The 18,963-nt window shown below is 57.1% G+C and overlaps 1 protein-coding gene across 8 annotated transcripts; it reads left to right on the top strand.

Moving 5' to 3' along the window:
• Positions 1 to 1,833: 1,833 nt before the first annotated feature.
• Positions 1,834 to 18,963, top strand: FLCN (folliculin). 8 transcript variants are annotated; one of them, XM_067715687.1, is made up of 13 exons: positions 1,834 to 1,854; positions 6,097 to 6,413; positions 6,486 to 6,507; positions 7,665 to 7,811; positions 8,763 to 8,984; positions 9,822 to 9,982; positions 11,562 to 11,653; positions 13,133 to 13,308; positions 14,677 to 14,790; positions 15,534 to 15,657; positions 16,668 to 16,799; positions 16,913 to 17,018; positions 17,679 to 18,963. In XM_067715687.1, the coding sequence occupies exons 2-13, from the start codon at positions 6,121 to 6,123 to the stop codon at positions 17,878 to 17,880; spliced, it is 1,791 nt and encodes a 596-aa protein (XP_067571788.1). In that variant the 5' UTR covers positions 1,834 to 1,854; positions 6,097 to 6,120; the 3' UTR covers positions 17,881 to 18,963. The 8 variants fall into 8 exon arrangements, with proteins under 8 accessions (XP_067571788.1, XP_067571785.1, XP_067571787.1 ...); XM_067715684.1 differs by lacking the exon at positions 1,834 to 1,854 and adding an exon at positions 1,857 to 1,993; XM_067715686.1 differs by lacking the exon at positions 1,834 to 1,854 and adding an exon at positions 1,857 to 1,993 and having other exon boundaries at positions 6,094 to 6,413.

The following is an 18,963-nucleotide window of genomic DNA, read 5'->3' as shown; positions in this document are numbered from 1 at the left end:
TTTTTATAACAGGGAACCTATTATAGTACCCTTAAAATAATGACATGATTAAAAGTGTTAGATCCAACTTGCCTACAAATAAAACATACCTCTTCCTTCTGAAACTGAAAACTAATTCAGGGACATGGTGGTTTTGACTCAAAGATAAAGCCCAGCTGTATTCTATAGCTACACAAGGGCATATGTTAGGGAGAGTGCACCTGAAAACCTCAAAGGACATTTTCACAGTGAGACTTTTACTTTTCTCTCTTCACTTGGCTCTGTGGTCTTGGCAACTGGCATCCGTGAAGCACCCCCTCAGTCTGGATGCTCAGCTGTCAATACATCCCCAGTAAAGCCCCTTCGTTTGGCAGTAGGAAGGCAGAAAAGCATCAAGAAATCTTTAATTCTGATTGAGCCCATTTCAGTGATGGAAAAACATGTTCTGGACTATAAATGCCAGGCAAGAGTACATCCAACACTTTTGGTAACATTTCTTAACATTCCTGTTATGAGATAGAAGCTCTGAGTTTAGCATGGTATTTCATTTAGTTGAGCATTATTGGGGAGTATTGCCACCTATACTTTGTGAACATTGCTGCTGAGTTTTGATCGCCTTTCCCACTGATAAGGTGGGTTACATTTTCTGACCTCTGACATGTCCCTTTTGTTGAATGTCCCTAAAAGTTTATCCTCTTTGAGTCAGTTTAATTAACCCTTGGTACAATTCACTAATTCAAGGAATTGCCCTGTAGTTGTTACTTTTAAACAGATCTATAGATTTATTTGAGAAAGCACCTCCAAAAGTGGTGCTGGCAAAGATATTAATGGCATAAATGGGGTCGAGGTGCCGTCGAATGCGCGTTGAGTTTTATTGAAAATGTCAGTGGTTGAATAAACCTTCCTTCACTTGGGACCTCCATTAGCCTATCATCATGGAAATAAGGATAATCTGATCAAGATGGTGTCCTCCAGTGACAAACTGAGGAAGTTAATTCCTGGAATTAAAGTTACAAAATGAAAAAGCAATTTTTTTCTTGGCTTAAAACCCGACTAAACCAATGTTCCAAGAACAACTACCACTAAGAGAAAATGGGAAATAACAAGATTACAGTTGTTGGAAATGTTTTCTTTTACAAGTTGGAAAGGCACAGACATACTAGGAGGCTGCAAACATTTCTGGAACCTTTCCACTAAGGCTTTCAAAGAGCATTTGGCAAACTCAGTAAAATTCATGAGCCAGAGAGAAGCGGCCCCGCAAGTCAACCAGCAGCCCTCGGCCACGTCCCATCACGCCCTGAGGGCTTTCGGACTGACCTCTAAGTACACAGGCTGAATAAAAGGCGCCCAGGTTCAAGAAGATTATCACTCGATAACTACGTTTTTTTAAAAAACTTGACGCGCTGCTGGGTAGGGAAGAGAGGGAGCCAGTCGCGCATGCGCACCCCACCCCGCCTTCCCCGGCGTCGCGCAGTTCGCGCGTCACCGGGCGACCGTCTCCCGCCCCGCCCGCTGCCCGCACGTTCCACCGAAGACTAGTTCCAACGGAAATTTAATGAAAACTAACGGTGAAACCAAAAGGAATTACAGCGTCATTTATAACGTCGCGACGTTCTCTTTCTTTCTTCCTTCGGTGTGGACTGGGAGTCCTAGGATAGATATATTTTTCCTCAAATCTCTTTAAAAACCTTTTTTAATTAAAGCATCCTTCCCCCCCTTCTGGAATGGTTTCCTCCGCCGCCCCCGCCCGCGCGGGCGGAACCACTCCGGGCTTCTCGGTGGGGGCACGGGCTGGGGCGGCGGAGGGGGTCGGGCAGCTGTTGCAGCGTTCCGCCGGATTTTGGAGCTGCCGGGCTCGTGCTGTCTTCCCGGGCTGTGAGTCTGGTGGGGCTCCGCGCGCCTCGCGGGGTGGGGGCGTCGGACGGCCCGCTCCCCCTCCTCGGCCCGGGCGGTGGTACCTCCCGGCCGAGTCACGCGCCCCGAGGCGGGCGCGGCGGATCTGTGAGGGTACACGGTGAGGAGAGCCACTTCGCGGACCCGGAGGGAGGCCGAGAGAGTGGGGAGGGCGGGGAGGGCCGGAGACCCAGGAGAGGGGCGCGGCGCGGCGCGACGCGACGCGACCTAGAGCTTGGAGCCAGGGCGGCTCCCCGGCCTGTCCGGTCAGTCGGGCCGCGCGGTCCAGGGCGAGGGGGGCCGAGCCCGCCGGCCGGGGAAGCCGGGCTGAGGGGCGGGGTGGCAGGGTTCGGCGACCCTGGAGCTGAGGGGCGACCAGTATGGCGGGTACGGTCGGGCGCGGCCTGGTTGCGGAAGGGGTGGGTCGCGGCGGCCGTAGGTACTGGGTCCCCAGCGCGGGGATACTTGGCAGCCCTGCGGGGGCCCTCGGAGTGGCCGGGGGACCCGGGTCTCCGAGAGGACATGCTGAGGCGCCAGGTTACCAGTGGTTGAGTGACAGTGGCGCGACGCCGCGGTACCTTCGGGTGTCACACGTCTGTCCCCCGTGCACGAGGCCGGGCCGCCGTCGGGGAGCTGCAGCGTGTGTGATGCGGCTCGAGAGCTGCCGGGCTCAGCGCATCCTTAACCTTCCGTGGTCCTCGGGCGGACCGCAGTGGGGTAGAGGGACCCGGGCCAGGGTGCACCGCGGGAGGGGGTCGTGCCCACGTCACTGTCGGCGATGGGAGGGGGCGTGGACAGGACCTTGCCTTTCAGGGTGTAATGTTGAGCCTGTCGGGCGGGGGAGGGTTTTTGCCTCTTGGTTTCTGGAAGGCTGGTTGGAAAGGAAGGACTGTTGGGCATCCGGTAGAGAGAGACGGGAATCCGAGAGTGAGTGGAGACCCGGCCTCATGCTGCCCGAGTTCGGGTGCCACGGGCCGTAGTTCCCTCCCAGGCCTGTGGGGCGCAGCTTTAGGCTAGTGCCGAGAGAGGTATTTGGACCTGTCGGAGGTCACCTGGCTGCTCGGGGCTGGAGAAAGACGTTTTTCCGCGTGCGCAGGTCTGGAGAGCTAAGTTTTATCTAGGCTGTGGCACCCCTGATTCCAGTAGTCAGAACTCTTGTCAGACAGGAGTGCTTCCCATTTAAAGGAAAGTAAGAGTAGCCTGTCCCACGGGAAGTAGCTTAGCAACATCACCTCTGCTCTCTCCTTCCCATGTAAGGGTGGGCCTGTGGTCGGAAGGGCTAAATGGGCATGACGTGGGTGCTGCCCCCTTATAACCAAGAGCAGGAAGGATGAGGACTTTATATTTTTAAATATCTTATATTTTATGTAGACATTTAAATATAAATATAAGTACCTGTATGACAAGGGCTCCTTTATGAAGCATGGCTGTAGACTTTGACCACAACATCGGCTTTCCGTCGCTTGCTGCTTACGAGGCAAGTGGCCTGCTGAGCCACTCAGAACCACATCCTCTGTGTGATGTTCTCACTTGAGATTGGCTGTAAGCTGCTTGCATTTTTTTTTTTTCCCCATGCCCACTGCTCTTAGAATTGGCTCTCATTTTTTTCCTTACCTAGAAAGCGTCAGGTCTTAGAGCAGAGGTATTGACCGCCGTTGCAGTGCCTGACTCGTTTGGAAATGGCCTTGCTGGCTGTCACCTGGGCGGGGTAGTGGCTGTGTGGTCCTGCTGGGTGTAGAGGTTCGTGTTGACATCATCCACGAGCATTCCCCTTTCTGTGGCAACAACTGTCCTCTCTCCAGGCAGCTCCTAAATTCACTTGTCTACCCCCCATCAGTTTGGTGCCCACTGTGTGTCGGGAGCTGAGAGAGGTGGCTGGGTGTGAGCACTGCCGAGGGCCCTCTCTGAGCAGAGGGCGTGCAGGGAGAGGCCGCGCGCGCGAGGAGCGAGCCGCTGGAGGGCTGGGGGCGGCGTTCAGGGCCTTCCTCACCGGCCCTGCCCTCCTGGCCCTCTGCTGTTAGAATCTCCATGGAGCTCAAGGTCTTCCAGCTAAATGTCCTCCTGTCTTAAACTGTCTTCTGTCCCACTGCTCAGCTCCCTCCGGGAGCCCTCCGTGCCCTGGCCCGCCATGGCCTCCAGCTGCCCCTCCTGTCCCCTGTCTGACCCCCAGATGTCTCCTTTGGGTTGGCCTCTGCCGCTCCTACTAGCCTGTGCGGGCAGGTGGGCGGCCCATGTCAGCTGAGTGGTTGACCGCAGACATCGGGTGGTGGCAGAGCGAGCAGGCGGGTAGCGAAGTGGCTATGAGTGCGGCCGCCAGCGGGAGGCCTCTCGAGGGCCCGTGGAGGGACCCGCCAGGCCCGGTGGGCGAGGGTGCCGCTCCCCGGGACCCGCTCCGCGGACTCCCCGCCCCCGCTGTGCGTGTTCACACTGTCTGCTGCCTTGCCTCTGTCCTCTGGGTTCAGCGTCCCAAGCAGGTGCCTCTGGCTGGCCAGGCCACACTCAGGCCTGCGCCTGCCGACCAGGGGGTGAGCACAGAGCATGTCTGACCTTTGATTCTGTAATGGGGGCTGGCGTTCTCCAGTGGATCCTGCCGGTGTCCACTACACAGTCAGACGTCAGTAACTGAAATTGTCCTTCACTGTTTTGAGCACGGCTGTCCAAGAGAACTTTCTGTGGTGATAGAAATGGCCCTCCCACGGTCTGTGCTGTCCGTTTAAAATGGTGGCCGCGAGCCGCATGTGGCTGGCGAGACAGGAGGGGGGCTCTTCATCGTCGTTAATTCAGATCTGAGCTGCCACACGTGGCTCTTGGATGCTGTGGTCTGGAGAAGACTTGTTCCCACTTTAGCCTGGCTCCCAGGCCCTGCTGTGTCACACGTGTCACGTCGGCTGGGCGGTCACTGTCCCGCCTCTGTTTCTGCACTACCTGCTGGAGCCCAGTGGACAGACGCCCCACCTTTAAGGTTTCCCCGCAGAGGGCAGTGCGCCTGCGTTCCCGCTACGCCCTCCCCGCCCTCTGCTGCCCTCCTCCGGGGCGATTTTGCTCACGTGGTCTCCGGCGTGATACTGGACTTCACCTCACTGCCTGTCCTCCTTTGTCATCTTGACCAGCTCTTCCTCCCTCCCACGTCTGAGCTCTGGGGCCTAGGTCCCCCAGCCCTGGCTGCCCCACTCCCATCTCCCGTGGCCTGTCATCATCATCTCCACTAGAGGCTTAGTAGGCGCTGCTCTCGGCCGTCTTCTTCCATCCCCCACGTCCCCCGCTTCCTTCTTTGTGCTCTACAGTCCGCCCGTGAGCAGCGTCTGCATATCTCTTTGGGACGCACTCACGCTCTGAGGGTCCTCAGCGCTTTCCCCCACCCACCCTGGCCCAGGCCAGCTCGCTTCCCTGCGTCCGCCCTGGCTCCTGCACAGTGGCCAGAACGACCTTTTAAAATAACATTCTCATTTATTGTGTTTCTCATCAGAACCCACCAAAGGTTCTCTGATCTTTGAAGAAAAGTTCAGGGTCTTACCATGGCCTAGAAGGGTCCCTAAAATCCACCTCTTGCTTGTCTTCTGCCCTCACCCCCCGGCTCTGCAGACATTCAGGCCCCGTCACGGCCTCTCCTCAGCCCCCGTGGTGCCCTCTGTTCCTTCCGCTGTCACCTGGGAATCCTTTTGTCCGAAACTACATCCCCCCTCCTCCAGTGTTTCTCTGTCCTGGACCCCTGTCCTTGTCTCCCTAATGCGGTCACCGCACTAGAGGAAGCGGTGTGCCGTGTGTCCCTGCCCTCCTGGAAGGTAAGCTCCGTGAGGCAGCATCACATCACCTGAAACATCGCCCGGCACACGGGAGCCGCTCCACTGCTGTCCATGGAACAGATGCCCCCAGGGCGGCGGCGCGCGCGCGTGCGTGCGTGTGTCTTTGTGTGTCTGTGTGTCCGTCCCCATCTGCCCACCTCGTGGCCCTGCCGGCGCAGTCCTGACTGAAGGGTTTCTGTGTGATCCCGCATTAAGTTTTCCCTCCTCTTTGTCCTAACTCCTTGTGGACAGGGACGGTGTCTGCTTTGTGTCCCCTGCCGCCGATGCAGTGCTGGCCCAGAGTGGGTGCTGGGCAGTGCTGCCTGGCTGGGTGACCTGCCTCTGCTGGACAGAAGCCCGTTGAGGACAGCAGAGGTCACTGGGCTCCGGAGCCGGCAGGTTCTGGGGCCAGCTCATGGCATTTCCCTCCTCTCCCCAGCAGGCCTGGCACAGTCTCCAGGGCGCCATGAATGCCATCGTCGCGCTCTGTCACTTCTGCGAGCTCCACGGCCCCCGCACGCTCTTCTGCACAGAGGTCCTGCACGCCCCGCTTCCGCAAGGGGCGGGGAGCGGGGACGGCCCCGGCCGGGGCGAGCACGCTGAGGAAGAGGAGGGCGGTATCCAGATGAGCAGCCGCCTCCGCGCCCACAGCCCGGCGGAAGGGGCCAGCGCGGAGTCCAGCAGCCCGGGGCCCAAGAAGTCGGACATGTGCGAGGCCAGTGTCTCCTGGGGCGTTGGGGGCGTTTCTTCTCCGCGGAGGCCGCGCGCCGTGGGCGTGGCCTCACGGGCGCCGCCGGAGCTCGGGCTTGACCTCCTGGGGGTGGACAGGAGGCCGCACGCCGTGGGCCGTGTGGTGTGCGCTTGCTGCTTTCCTTCCCTCCGGTCCTTTCCCTGCGTCCCAGCTTTAGCTTGTTCAGACCACCCTGGGCCAGCCGATGCTGGCCACCACCGTGGGGCCTGCCCTTTCGGCCTCGCCTCGCTCACTCGTATCCACGCGCTGCCTTCTCAGCTCCCGTCCGTCAGTCTGGCGTCTTCCTCGCAGGCACCCTGCCCGCTTCGTGAGCTCTGGGGGATGAAGGTTAGGTCCCCGCACCAGGCGGCTGCTTCACCCGGAGCCCTGGGTCGGGATTGGAAATCAGGGTGGCATTGGACCTGTCACTACAGGGTGGACAACAACCCAGCCGTGTTAGCCTCGTTCCGCTGAGAAGCAGTCGCTGAGCTCGAGCTTGACTGGTTCACTGTGAGGGATCGAGGGTGGGGAGCAGAGGTGGGGAGGGCCCTCCGCTGGGAACGGCCGCTGCCTGTGATGGAGAGGCAGGCAGGAAGGAGGCCTGCGCGGTGGGGGCCTTGGGGGCGGGTCCTTGAGCTGGAACGGCCTTGGGAGGCGTCCTGCATCGCCCAGGGAGGGGCTGGCTCCAGCGCCTCTGTGCGCAGTCCCAGGTTGGGGGCTGCCGCCGGGGCTCACAGCATTGGCGCCAACGTGACGGTGGCTTCAGAGGGGCAGCAGCCAGGGCCGCCGGTCCGGCCCCTTCCCCATGGCAGGGGGTCTGAGCATGTGTTCTCAGGCGGCCACGCCAGTGCCAGAGTGTGGCAGCCTCCCTTGGCACGAGGTCCCTGCCAAGTGGCCGTGCCCGGATCAAGGACGGAGGCTCCGGGCCTCGGTTTTGCCACCTGTGAAGTGGGGATTCTCCCGGTAACTGTCTCACAGGTTTGCTCCTTGGATTAGGTGAGGTGATGGGTACAGAGCTCTTCGGGATCCCTGCTGCATAAGTGCCAGTAGATGAGGTCCAGTGACCTCTGTGTTCAGTAGATTCGATGCCCTCTGACGACCTTTGTGATGTGTGCATCCTGACTTTCCTACTCGGGAAACACGGAAATCCTCAGTCAAGTATAACTCTAGGAGCCGGTTGTTCTTATGTGAAAACAGATTGAATTTTCTGCTTGAGATTTGCATAAGAGTCAGCAAGCATGTTGCTGGCTTACTGGTTTTCTTCCCTTTCTCGTGGGCAGGGCTGCCGGTCACTTGCAGCAGGGCATCCTGGGTACATCAGCCATGACAAGGAGACCTCGATCAAGTACGTCAGTCACCAGCACCCCAACCACCCCCAGCTCTTCAGCATCGTCCGCCAGGCCTGTGTGCGGAGCCTGAGCTGTGAGGTGAGCACCCGTGACCCGGGGCCTCTGCGAGAGTCGCTCACGTGCGCGCCAGCACGCCCTGAGCAAGCTCGGTGTCGGTTACGGGAAGGAAGGCAGACGGCAGCCCGGAGACGGCCGGGCAGGTCCTGGAGTGAGTCACGTTGCACCCTGGTTCGTTGCTAACTTACCATTTTAAGCACCAGGCTTTCATTATTCGTTCTTCGTGGACGTGTTGCTAAGGTGTGAAGTGTTTGTAGGTGTGTGGCTCCCATCAGATGTCAGCTTTGTGTCGTCTCTGTCACGTCAGAGCCTCAGTGCTCATCACGTGCTCTCTTAGCCGACTGAGGCGTGAGTCTGTGTTTCTAAGACACGTGGCTGCCGTTGTCGAGTTGTCTTAGCCTCTGCGTCTTTGTCACAGAGTTCACAGTCTAGTCGCTCACACTTCCTGTCACTGCCCCACTTGATCGTCCTCACTCACTGCTGCCATGTGCCCGCCTGGCTGTGTCCCTGCCGGTGGGCAGCTGACCGTGTCTGGTGGGGTTGTGTGTAAGAGTGGGTGTGGTGTGAGGGAGACCCAGTTCTCTCCTACACATAACATATGCAGATTTTTTATTACGTGGACTCTGCAGTGGCTGTTTTGACTTGCCAGTTCTCTGGTATGTTCCAGATGAGTGATGTTGGCAAATCTGAGCCTGGGGTAGATGTAATACTTGTATACGAGTTATTTATGACTCAAGATAAGAAAAATTAACGAACCTACTGGTCCTTGGGTTTCATGGTAACGAACGTTCTCTTTAGGAAGTTCGGTCACGGGGGAGATGAGCAGAGTTTTCCTTTCTCATCCCTGCCCTTTCCACTCTCCCTGTAACTGATGCTGATTAATTAGCGCAGAAAGAAGAGTGAGCGCAACAAGGGTTTGAGTGCTGCAGCGTGCAGAGGGCAGTGTCCTGCAGCGCTGTCCTTGTGTCCCAGGTGTGCCCCGGCCGCGAGGGCCCCATCTTTTTTGGGGACGAGCAGCACGGCTTTGTGTTCAGCCACACATTCTTCATCAAGGACAGCCTGGCCCGGGGCTTCCAGCGCTGGTACAGCATCATCGCCATCATGATGGACCGCATCTACCTCATCAACTCCTGGCCCTTCCTGCTGGGCAAGATCCGTGGGATCATCGACGAGCTCCAGGGCAAGGCGCTCAAGGTGGCCCCGAGGCAGGGCAGTGGGTGGGGGGAGGGAGGGCTGTGTGCGAGGGGCCAGGAGCAGGGCAGTGTTCCTGCCTGGGGGTCCCCTGGCCGCCGCAGAGTCGGAGTTGCGGCGATAGGCCCGGGGCCAGCCAGTCCTGCTGGCTTCAGTGTCTCTCTCGAGTCTGTCGTTGTCTTGCTTCTCGCTTGGCTCTGCCTTTACTGCAGTCAGAGGCCTGGTTTGATCCCCGCTGTCTCTGCTTCCTCTGACCATCATTTCAGCAGCCTGTCCACTAGTGGTGTGACAGACCTGCACCTACCATGCATCTCCAGCCACGGCCCTGCATCTCCAGGGCCGCCCAGGATAGGCCAGTGGTGCTCTGGGAACAAACAGTGCTTAAGCCCCAGCAGAGTGTTTATGTCCATCGCAGGCAAGCAGGGGTCTGCGCGCTGTGGTCAGGCTAGAGTGGTGTTGCTGCCCAGTTGCTTGCTGGGGTGCACAGGTGGGGCTGGAGGCCGGGCTCCTCTCCCCCCTCGCAGGAAGTGGTCACGTGACCCGCCCACACAGGGTCTGAGCGGCAGAAGCCCCCCGTGCCTGGAAACGGGGGTGCCTGGAAAGCGCAGATGCCCCCTGAGCCCCGTCACGTGCCGAAGAGTCGGTGTCGGGGAGGCCGCAGGAGAGACTCCTAACTGAGCCTCTTGTCAGGTGGCTTCTGATCCAGCGGGGGGACAAAGCTGTTCTCTTTGGGATGAGACCCGGGGCCCTTCTTTGCTCTTGGCCCAGAGAGCAGACTGGGGCCTGGGCTGCTGGCTGCTTTTGTCGTTAAGGGTCTTTCCCCTTCCCCTTGTGTGTCAGGTGTTTGAGGCGGAGCAGTTTGGGTGCCCACAGCGTGCCCAGAGGATGAACACTGCTTTCACACCGTTCCTGCACCAAAGGAACGGCAACGCTGCCCGCTCGCTGACGTCCTTGACGAACGATGACAGCTTGTGGGCGTGCCTGCACACCTCCTTCGCCTGGTAACCAGACTCGGTCTTCTCGTGGCCGCTGGGGCGTTGGCCGGACTGTGCCCAGCTTGGGGGGGACAGTTGCTGACAGGTCTGTGCTGTGACGCGTGAGTCCTGAACTGGGCTCTGTCCTTCTCGCCTCTGAGTGCGTGGAAGTCGCATTAAGGTGGAGCTCCCTTCCCAGCCATAATTTTAAGGTGAAGTTCCTAGAGCAAGACCAGTGGTCTCCCTTATTGTGAGCAGCAGTGAGTGCTTGTCTTGCACAGCACTTGTGAGTCAGGACTCAGACAGGGGCTGAGCTGGGCCGTTCTGGCCCTGGTCCTTAGGCGGAGCTGCTGTCGTGTGAAGGCTGGGCTCCCTCGGGGCTGGCAGGTCGGTCTGGCCGTGGGCGGGAGGCCTCTGCTCGCCACGGTCGTGCGGGTGATCCGGGGAGAGCGAGGTGGGCTCTGCTGGCTCTCACGACCCAGCCTCAGGAGCACATGGGCCCTGCCTGCACCTGGTTGTTAGAAGTAGCTCAGCCTAGGTGGGAGGGGAGGACCGGGCCCCGCCGTTGGAAGGGAGGAGTACCAACAGATTTGTGGACACACTTAGAAACCACCACAGTCTGTTCTCCGGCCACAGGTTGTTTCTCTTCCTCCCACTGCAGGATATGTTCCTTCCAAAGACTCCCCAGATTCTCATTCCTGTGCAGCATCACCTAAATCAGGTCCTGGTGTGGGTGACGTTCCTCACATGTAATCCTTGAGTGCAGCTTCTGAGAACCAAGAGAAAAATATTTGTCTCCCCCACCCGGCAGACAGTTCCTCTTATCTTTTAGAAATTATTATTATTATTTTGCGTTACACGGGCCTCTCACTGTTGTGGCCTCTCCCGTTGCAGAGCACAGGCTCCGGACGCGCAGGCCCAGCGGCCATGGCTCACGGGCCCAGCCGCTCCGCGGCATGCGGGATCCTCCCAGACCATGGCATGAACCCGTGTCCCCTGCATCGGCAGGCGGACTCTCAACCACTGCGCCACCAGGGAAGCCCCTAGGAATTATTTTAATTTGGGAAAATTTCAGACAGACCCAAAGTATAATACTACAAGGAACTTCACACTCTCCTACTTCAGCAGTTAGCGACCTTTCACTGCTTTTTCATCTGTCCTTCACTTTTTTTTTTCTGGAATGTTTTTTAAAGCAAGTCTTAGTTGTATCACTTCAACCATAAACCCATTATCACATGCAACAAAATGGACTCATTGCTTAGCATCATGCAGCCCAGTCCATGTTCACGTTTCCTGCTTTGCTTCCGAGTTGACTCTGGCATTGGGACCAGCGCACCTCCACACAGGCGCGGATCGTGCCAGGCCTCTTAGTCTAGAGCAGCGCCTCGTGCGCCTCTGCCCCAGCCTCCCTGCCTTTTGTTAGAGGCCTGGGCTGTGCGTCCTGTAGGAACCCCTGTGGCTGATCGAATCCTCGTGGTGGTTCTCAACTCGTTCTTTTATGCCGATGTTTTCTGTTAACCAGTCGTTAGCTCAGGAGGGTTGATTGGCTTCGGGTCTAGTTTTCCTTTTGGCGAGAACACTGCATAGGTGGCACTGTGTTTCCCAGGCTCCTGAAGGCGTGCGGCAGCCGGCTGACCGAGAAGCTCCTGGAAGGCGCGCCCACTGAGGACACCTTGGTCCAGATGGAGCAGCTGGCGGGTGAGCTGGGAGGTGCCTGTGCTGGGAGCCTCTGCCGGCGGTGGCCTGGGGTCGGCCGTGCTTAGCCCGCTCTCCTCCATCCCAGCAGAGAGAGCTGGTGGAGGGCCAGGAGCCGCGTCTACAAAAGCTCGCCCTTTGCTCCTCGCGGTTTTATCGTGATTTCCTGCCTCGTCTCCCCTGACAGTCCCGTGTAAGAGTCTGTCCGGGCAGGTTGGGAAGGACCATCCCCGGGGCTGTCGCTCTGGAGAGGTGGGTTGAGTGAGGCTTTTGTGTCCCTATCGTCCAAGAAGCACTTACTCGGCCTGTCTGGATGGGGACCTGCTCTCTGCTCTTCAACAGTAAAATGGTGTCCTTTAGTTGGACCCGAGGTTTTCATCAGGGCGGTGGTTCCCAGGCCTCCTGGTAACTGGGCGGCCCTCCCCAGGTTTGCAATCAGGTCTCCACATCTGGGTGTTCTACGTAACTGCCCAGGGTTGTCTGGGAGTCTGCTTTTCTTTTGGAGATGGTTGGATTTTCAGTGGCATAGGTCCAGGATCTCAAACGTGGGGCGGGGTGAACGAGACTCATGATGCGTCTTGTGTGTCCTCTGTTACAACGTGCTTCTTTTTGCAAACGATTGACCTGAACAAGCTGGAGCTGTTTGGAACTTGTTCCTGTCGTCCGGTGACCTGCACCTGAGCAGGCTTCCCTGCGAAGGGGAGGGCGGGCGGGTTCATCAAGGGCAGGGCTCGCTCGGAGAAGACAGAAGCGCGGTCCGCTTCCGCGCCCTCACAGTACGGTCGGCCCGGAACCATTTATCGGAGCGATGACACGTTTCTAGGTTAGTGACGGTGGCAAGGGCAGTCTACTGGTGAGATTTATTTGCACGGAGAGCCGAGTGCATCGGGGGAGAGGAGTGCAGGCGTGCGGTGCTCACTGTCTCGTCTTGGGTCGTATTTTGGTCACAGGGTGAGCATAGGGGTTCAGAGCACACGCTGCAGCCTGTACAGACCTGCCTTCAGCTCCGGGCTCCAAGATGTGTGTGTCCTGTGCGCACAGCAAGGCCCCTTCACTCGAGCTGTGCAGTGAGGATGCTGCATTCCTGGGGTTGTCGTGACGATGAATTGAGATAGCAGATATTCCTTTCTGTAAGACGGGGAGAGCAGTACTGACCCAGGGCAGGCGAGAGGATTAAAGGACAGAATGTGTGGACATCTTTAGGGGAGCGCCCACACACTGTTAGTGTCCTTAGCGCTGACTTGACTTTTCCAACCGGCAGTGGCCAAAACATAGCAGACTGAACACTCCTGGCCCACCCCAGGACTCCAGTGGCAGCAGGTAGTGTAGACAGCTGGTCCGAACCAGAAATCAGTAGCCTTCTGGCCGGTTTAACCACGAGATGCCTTGGGCTGAAGTGATCGTGTGCAAAGACTTGCATCCAGAGAGCGAAGGAATCTAGGGACGCACATTTCGTAACCGAATTTGTTGTCTGTCTTGCAGACTTGGAAGAGGAATCGGAAGGCTGGGGCAGCTCTGAGGCTGGAGAGGAGGAGAAAGAGGGGGCCGAGGGGCGGGAGCCGACCAAGTGCCCAGCGGATTCGTCCTTGCTCTCAGACTGTGGAAACTGGCAGCCCCGAAAGCTCTCTGTCTTTAAATCCCTTCGGCACATGAGGCAGGTAGGCGGTAGAGAGGTAGAGCCCGGATCAGAAACTCAGGACAAGAGCCCCGTCCTCTCCTTCCGGCTCATCTCCATCCAGCACGCCTTTTCCTTTGGGTCTGTTGTGTTCAGGGGTGACCAGGAACCTTCTTGGTGGGTGGCTGAAGATGACAGGGGGCATCTGGGGTGTCTTAGCCCCAGGCTCAGTGAGGATGCAGGGGGTTTCTCTAAAGAAAGGCCCAACGGTTGGCTTCTCATGGTTCTCTAATCTTGTCATTTTGGAACCTTCTAAAGGAATTGAACAGCATTGTTGGTTTGCACACAGCGTAGATGCTTTGCAAATTGAAAACAGTGGCCTTTCTTACAAAGAACTGGAAACAACCTGAACGTGCGACCCTAGGAGTTGCATCCGCGGGAGCCTGCACCGCGGGGGGGCGGGGCGGGGGCGGGGCTGCTCGCCGCACCGGAGGGCAGCGGGAGTGACCGCTAGATCACAAAGCAGGCTGGCCTTTCGTAGACCCTCTCTCTGTTTACTTTTACATTGAGCATGAATTCTATCAGAAAACAGTTATTTTTACTTTGGAAAATGAAGTAAAGCCTGGTTTACCAGCAGGTGTTCTGTGGGGCTTTGGGGTGAAAACCATTCATTTAAATCGTCCTTGATTTGGCCGCAGTCCTTGTTGATTACAGTGGGTTACAGCTAATGTGGTTTACAGCTGGAGGGGATCTTGAATTCCACCGGAGGTGGGAGTCCTTGGGGGCTGGTAGGGTTTGGTAAAAGGCAGTGTCACAGCCTCCTCTTTTTTTCTGGCCATTTTCACAAGCCCTAAGACAACAGGCTGAGCTCTTCTAAAATGTCAGTGCCGCGGAGTTAATTGGAATTGATTAAAGCAGGATAAAAACAGGACAGATGAGGAAGTCACAAGCCCTAGATTGAGAGACTCACAGCCCAGAGGACATGGTTAGAGCCGGGGCTCCGGAAGGGGGTCCACTCAGCGGGCGGCCCTGGGCTGCCGGCATCTGGACCGAGCTCTCCCTCGGTGCTGAAGACTCACAACCCTGGCTCTCTCTCAAGTGGTTAGGCCAAAGTTAAGGGTGTAGAGAGAGAGGGTACGTGTTGCAAAAAGCTAATACTTTATCTGCTTCAAATCTTTAAAAATAGAATTGGGGAAAAGATCTTGAAGTGTACAAGAGCCCTGGGGTCGGACCTTCAGGTGTGAGCACAGGGCCATCCCTCCTCCTGGTTTCGGGCACGTCACCCAGCCTCCCCGAGAAGATAGGTGACTTCCGCTCTCCTGCCCGTCTTCCTGCACTCTACGGAGAAAGTTTCTAGACGAACACACAAATAACTTCCTCTGGACAGAAAGCAGTGCACCGTGTTTTTCAGGTCCTGGGTGCCCCATCTTTCCGCACACTGGCCTGGCACGTCCTCATGGGGAACCAGGTGATCTGGAAAAGTAGAGACGCAGACCTTGTCCATTCAGCCTTTGAAGTTCTTCGGGTGAGAGGATCTGCGTTCCTTTGTGTTTTGTGGCAGGACGGTATTGGCCCAGTGGGTTTTAAAAAAACCTGTTAAGATGTGCCAGAGCCTCGTTGCAGAGGTTCACGCCTGAATCTAAGACCTGTGCTTTTCTCCACTGTTAAAAATGGTATTCATCTGTGCTTTCACTGCCGAGGGCCCAGGTTCTGTGCCTGGTCCGGGAACTAAGATTCCACAGGCTGCGCAGCGCGGCCAAAAAAAAAGGTAGTCATTTTTGGCTTTCATTTCGAGCGAGGAGTCTGTACTGTCCTGACAGACTGATCACTCTCCCATCCGCCCTTCCCCAAGCCCCGCATCCCTTTGAGAAGCCACCTGTGCCACAGAGGCGGGCCTGGGTCCCCACGTGGTCCTCTGCACAGAGCCTGATCGACGGGCTGGCTGGAGTGCACGTGTGGCGTGCTGTCTCCGTCCCACAGGTGTAGGGGATGCCAAGGCCCAGGTCCGGCTCTAAGCGTGTGTGCATGCCAGCCGTCTGCCTGGGCCCGTGAAGGTACAAGACGAAATAATCTCTCAGACAACTTAGAATCCCTTTGGTGGGTGAGGGAAGAGACGAACGTCTGTGAAGTCGGAGAATGATGGAAGAGTTAACCCTGCAGAGCGGGCCGGGATGCGAGGGCTCTGGACCGAGCTGCAGGGGGCTCGTGGGGTGTGGGTGAGGGACTCGGGTCGGACAGCGCTCAGCTCTGGGTTGTTCCGTCCTTCAGACCATGCTGCCTGTGGGCTGTGTGCGCGTCATCCCTTACAGCAGCCAGTACGAGGAGGCCTACCGCTGCAACTTCCTGGGGCTCGGCCCCCACGTGCAGATCCCTCCCCACGTGCTGGCCTCAGGTACGTGCCGCGCGTCGGTCCGGGCTGAGCCCCTGCATGTCAGGGCTCAGAAGTGAAACCACGTGACTGGACCTCAGCTGTGGGTTTGAGGACGATGCCTGCTGGCCTCAGGCGGGAAGACCCACGTTGCAGGACCAGCTTTCCCTGTGGCGTTGGCTTCTAGTGTCTGTCTTGAAGATGGGTGAGGGTTGGGCTGGGCTGCTCACTGGGGTGTGGCTCTCTGTGGGGTGGGTCCCAGCCCTGGGCCCTGGGGCAGCTCAGGGGGCGCTGGACTGAGCCTCCGCCTCGTGGTCTTCCTTCCTCTCTGTTCTCTTGTGTTCATCTGCCTGAAATCCATCCCCGGTGCTCATCAGCTCCGTGGCCCTTGCTCTGCCCCCCTCCGCCCTCAGGACTGACTGACAAGCTTACTGCTCTAGACAGAGCCAGGAAGCTGATCGACATCCCTCATTCTTGGTCTGGGGGGGTTGGGAGTCAGTACATCCCTTTGCGGGTGCACATCCCCGCATCTGGCACGTCTAGGCCTCCTCCAGGCACATCTGTGAGAGCGGTGGGAAGGTTGATCACAGAGCTGTCACCCTCTCAGCAACCAGGCTGGGCCATGAGTCCAAGAGGCAGTGTTCAGAACACAGGCTCTCGTCTCAGAGATGGGCTTGATATTGTTACCACCACTAGCCATGTGACCTTGTGCAAGTCACTTAGCTTCTCTGAGTCTGTTTCCCCGTCTGTAAAATGGGTTGTAGCGGGGCCACTCTCCCAGGGCTGGTTGGTATTAGACCAGTGGAGGTATACGCAGTAATTTGTATTAATATAATACAGTGCGTTATTAGTTTAACTGAGTCAAAAGTGAACCCTTAACTCTTCACAAGCTACCGAAGATTTTAGGTGCCAGTGGTCAGCTCAGGCGGCTGGAGTTTTCCCCAGATGATCTGAGATGATTGGGAGCTGCAAAGGAGGGGCTTTGTCCCGGGGTGAAGAGCACTTGACGGGCAGCGTGTCTTGTGTCGCCGCAGAGTTTGCTGTGGTGGTGGAAGTGCACACGGCCGCCCGCTCCAGCCTGCAGCCGGCCGGCTGTGAGGACGAGCCGTCCCTCAGCAAGCACGAGTTTGTCGTGACCAGTGGGAGTGCTGTGGCCGCAGACCGAGGTGGGCGCCGCTGAGCAGGGCCTGCTCTCCCCCCGGCGAGCGGGCTGGGGGGCGCTGAGGCCGCCCCTGCCCTCCCCGTGCTGACCCCCCCGCCGTGCCCCGCTTGTCCCCAGCTGGCCCCACCATCCTGAGTAAAGTGGAAGCAGCTTTGACCAACCAGAATCTGTCGGTGGACGTGGTCGACCAGTGCCTCGTCTGCCTCAAGGAGGAGTGGATGAAGTAAGCGGGTGCCACCTCGGCCCCTAGAGTCTGTGCTTTCAGGGGAGGGCTGGGCTGCCGGCAGCAGGAGAAGCAGGAGCCGTGGCCAGAGACAGAGGTGAGGCCGTGGCTGCTGCGGGAGGGGGTGTGGACTAGAGATGCGGGGCTCCACCACGCGCTGACCTGGCTGGGTGGCCTGGAGCAGGTGAGCCCACACCCCTGAGCCTCAAGCTGCTCTGTGCTCTCCAAGGGAGGCAGTTATTTTGATGCTGAGTTAACTTAAGAATTGGAAGGTCGGGGAGCAGATGTTCCCTCCTTATTAAGCAAGTTACTGTATTTCCTCCCGCCTTCTTAGTAATTTTCTGTCAAATTTAATTAGTCAAACACTGTTCTGATTTCAGACAGTACAATGGCGCTTAGGAGCCACCTGTCCCTTTTATGAATGGGAGGAACATTTGTCTTTTTAATCTCCCTGTTTGGCTGCACCAGCGTCAGCAGCGGTGGGGAAACGGGAGACCCTGGGTGCAGGCGCGAGCCGCTGCTCTGCTGTGCCGCCTCTCCTGTTTCAGTTCCCGCTGTGCCTGCCGAGCCGTTGCTGGTCTTGAAGCCGTTTAGGCCCCAGGACCAGAACTCTGCTGACGGTTCTGCGGTAGCTGAGTGTTTGGTTTTGGTCTTCTGCAGCAAAGTGAAGGTCCTCTTTAAGTTCACCAAGGTGGATAGCCGGCCCAAAGAGGACACACAGAAGCTGCTGAGCATCCTCGGGGCGTCCGAGGAGGACAACGTCAAGCTGCTCAAGTTCTGGATGACAGGCCTGAGCAAGACGTACAAGTCGCACCTCCTGTCCACGGTCCGCAGCCCCATGGCCTCAGAGCCTCGCAGCTGACCCCGTCCCGGGACACTGTGTCTGGGTGGGCCTCCTGGGATGCGGTGACGTCCGTCCTTGCCGCGGAGCTCGGACACAGGTCTGTGATGGCGTTCTCAGGCTGTCCTCCCGTTTCCAAACTGCTGGCATGAAGCTGTTTCCTAGTAAGGAGTGGAAACTGTTGGGGCTGAACTTTGCCCTCTGTGTGGGATGCGGGCCTGGTGTAGTTCTTGGCACCATCCCACAAGCTATTTGAATTGCTCCAGCCCTGAAGGGGGCAGTGAGAGACTTGTGACAGTTAGTCCCCTGCATTCGCGCACCCCTGGGAGAGAAGAGCGTGAGGAAGGTGTGCAGCTCGTGCCTCTCGTGGGTGCTGATCTCAGAATTTACAGGGAAACGTGTCGGGCCAGCTCCGCCTGGGGTATCTTAGCCGCAATGTCATACCCTCTCTTGAGGTTGAACCTTTCTGTTCTCAAGTTCAGCAAGGGTTTTCCAGGTAGTGCATGCATATGTGAGTTTTGTGAATTTTCAGGTTATGTTCTGATCTGTAGTCATTGTTAGTAATCTGGTTTTAAGTTAGGGCTCTGGGAATGCCTTTTGGGGTGGAGTGGATGTTTTCCTCCTCTTTGGATCATCTGGAATTCGTGTTCTGAAGTTACCTGACGACCAAGTCTTCTGGCCGTGCTCTTCTGTGGTTGCTTTGAAATTACCCTGTAGCTTGAGGACGAGCCCTGATCTTTTTTACACAAAGAGGATACTTTGCTGAAATGTCAGATGGAGTCGTTTGGCTGGCCTGGCTCACTGGATGTGGAGTTGAGAAGCCCATCATAGTTTTATTCCGTATCACTTTGCCGTCTGTTGCTTCTTTAAACATTTACATTTGGCTGCAGTTAACTTTCAGAGTATGGTAGTTTAAGACTGGTTCATCGCCCCTGTGTACACTTTTAATAAGGATTCATGGTTTGGAAGGATTTTCCGGTAATTTTGCTGATTTGTTTATAGTTTTTTGTGTTTAATTTATATTTAACAGGAAGACCATGTTTATATGACTAGGTATCTGTATCATGCAAGAACATTGAAATAATAAAGATATATTTTTATAAA

The sequence above is a fragment of the Pseudorca crassidens genome, chromosome 19, assembly GCF_039906515.1.
Source record: "Pseudorca crassidens isolate mPseCra1 chromosome 19, mPseCra1.hap1, whole genome shotgun sequence".
Lineage (NCBI taxonomy): Eukaryota > Metazoa > Chordata > Mammalia > Artiodactyla > Delphinidae > Pseudorca > Pseudorca crassidens.
This window is presented reverse-complemented; position numbering and strand designations above follow the sequence as displayed.

Bases quoted from the DNA above. Each gene is read 5' to 3' on its own strand.
- FLCN (XM_067715681.1), top strand. From the start codon at position 6,070: ATGGCATTTCCCTCCTCTCCCCAGCAGGCCTGGCACAGTCTCCAGGGC. The intron at 6,414-6,485 runs GCCGCGCGCCGT...GGTGGACAGGAG, and splicing joins GGCGTTTCTTCTCCGCGGAG to GCCGCACGCCGTGGGCCGTG. The intron at 13,309-14,676 runs GTAGGCGGTAGA...CGTGTTTTTCAG, and splicing joins CCCTTCGGCACATGAGGCAG to GTCCTGGGTGCCCCATCTTT.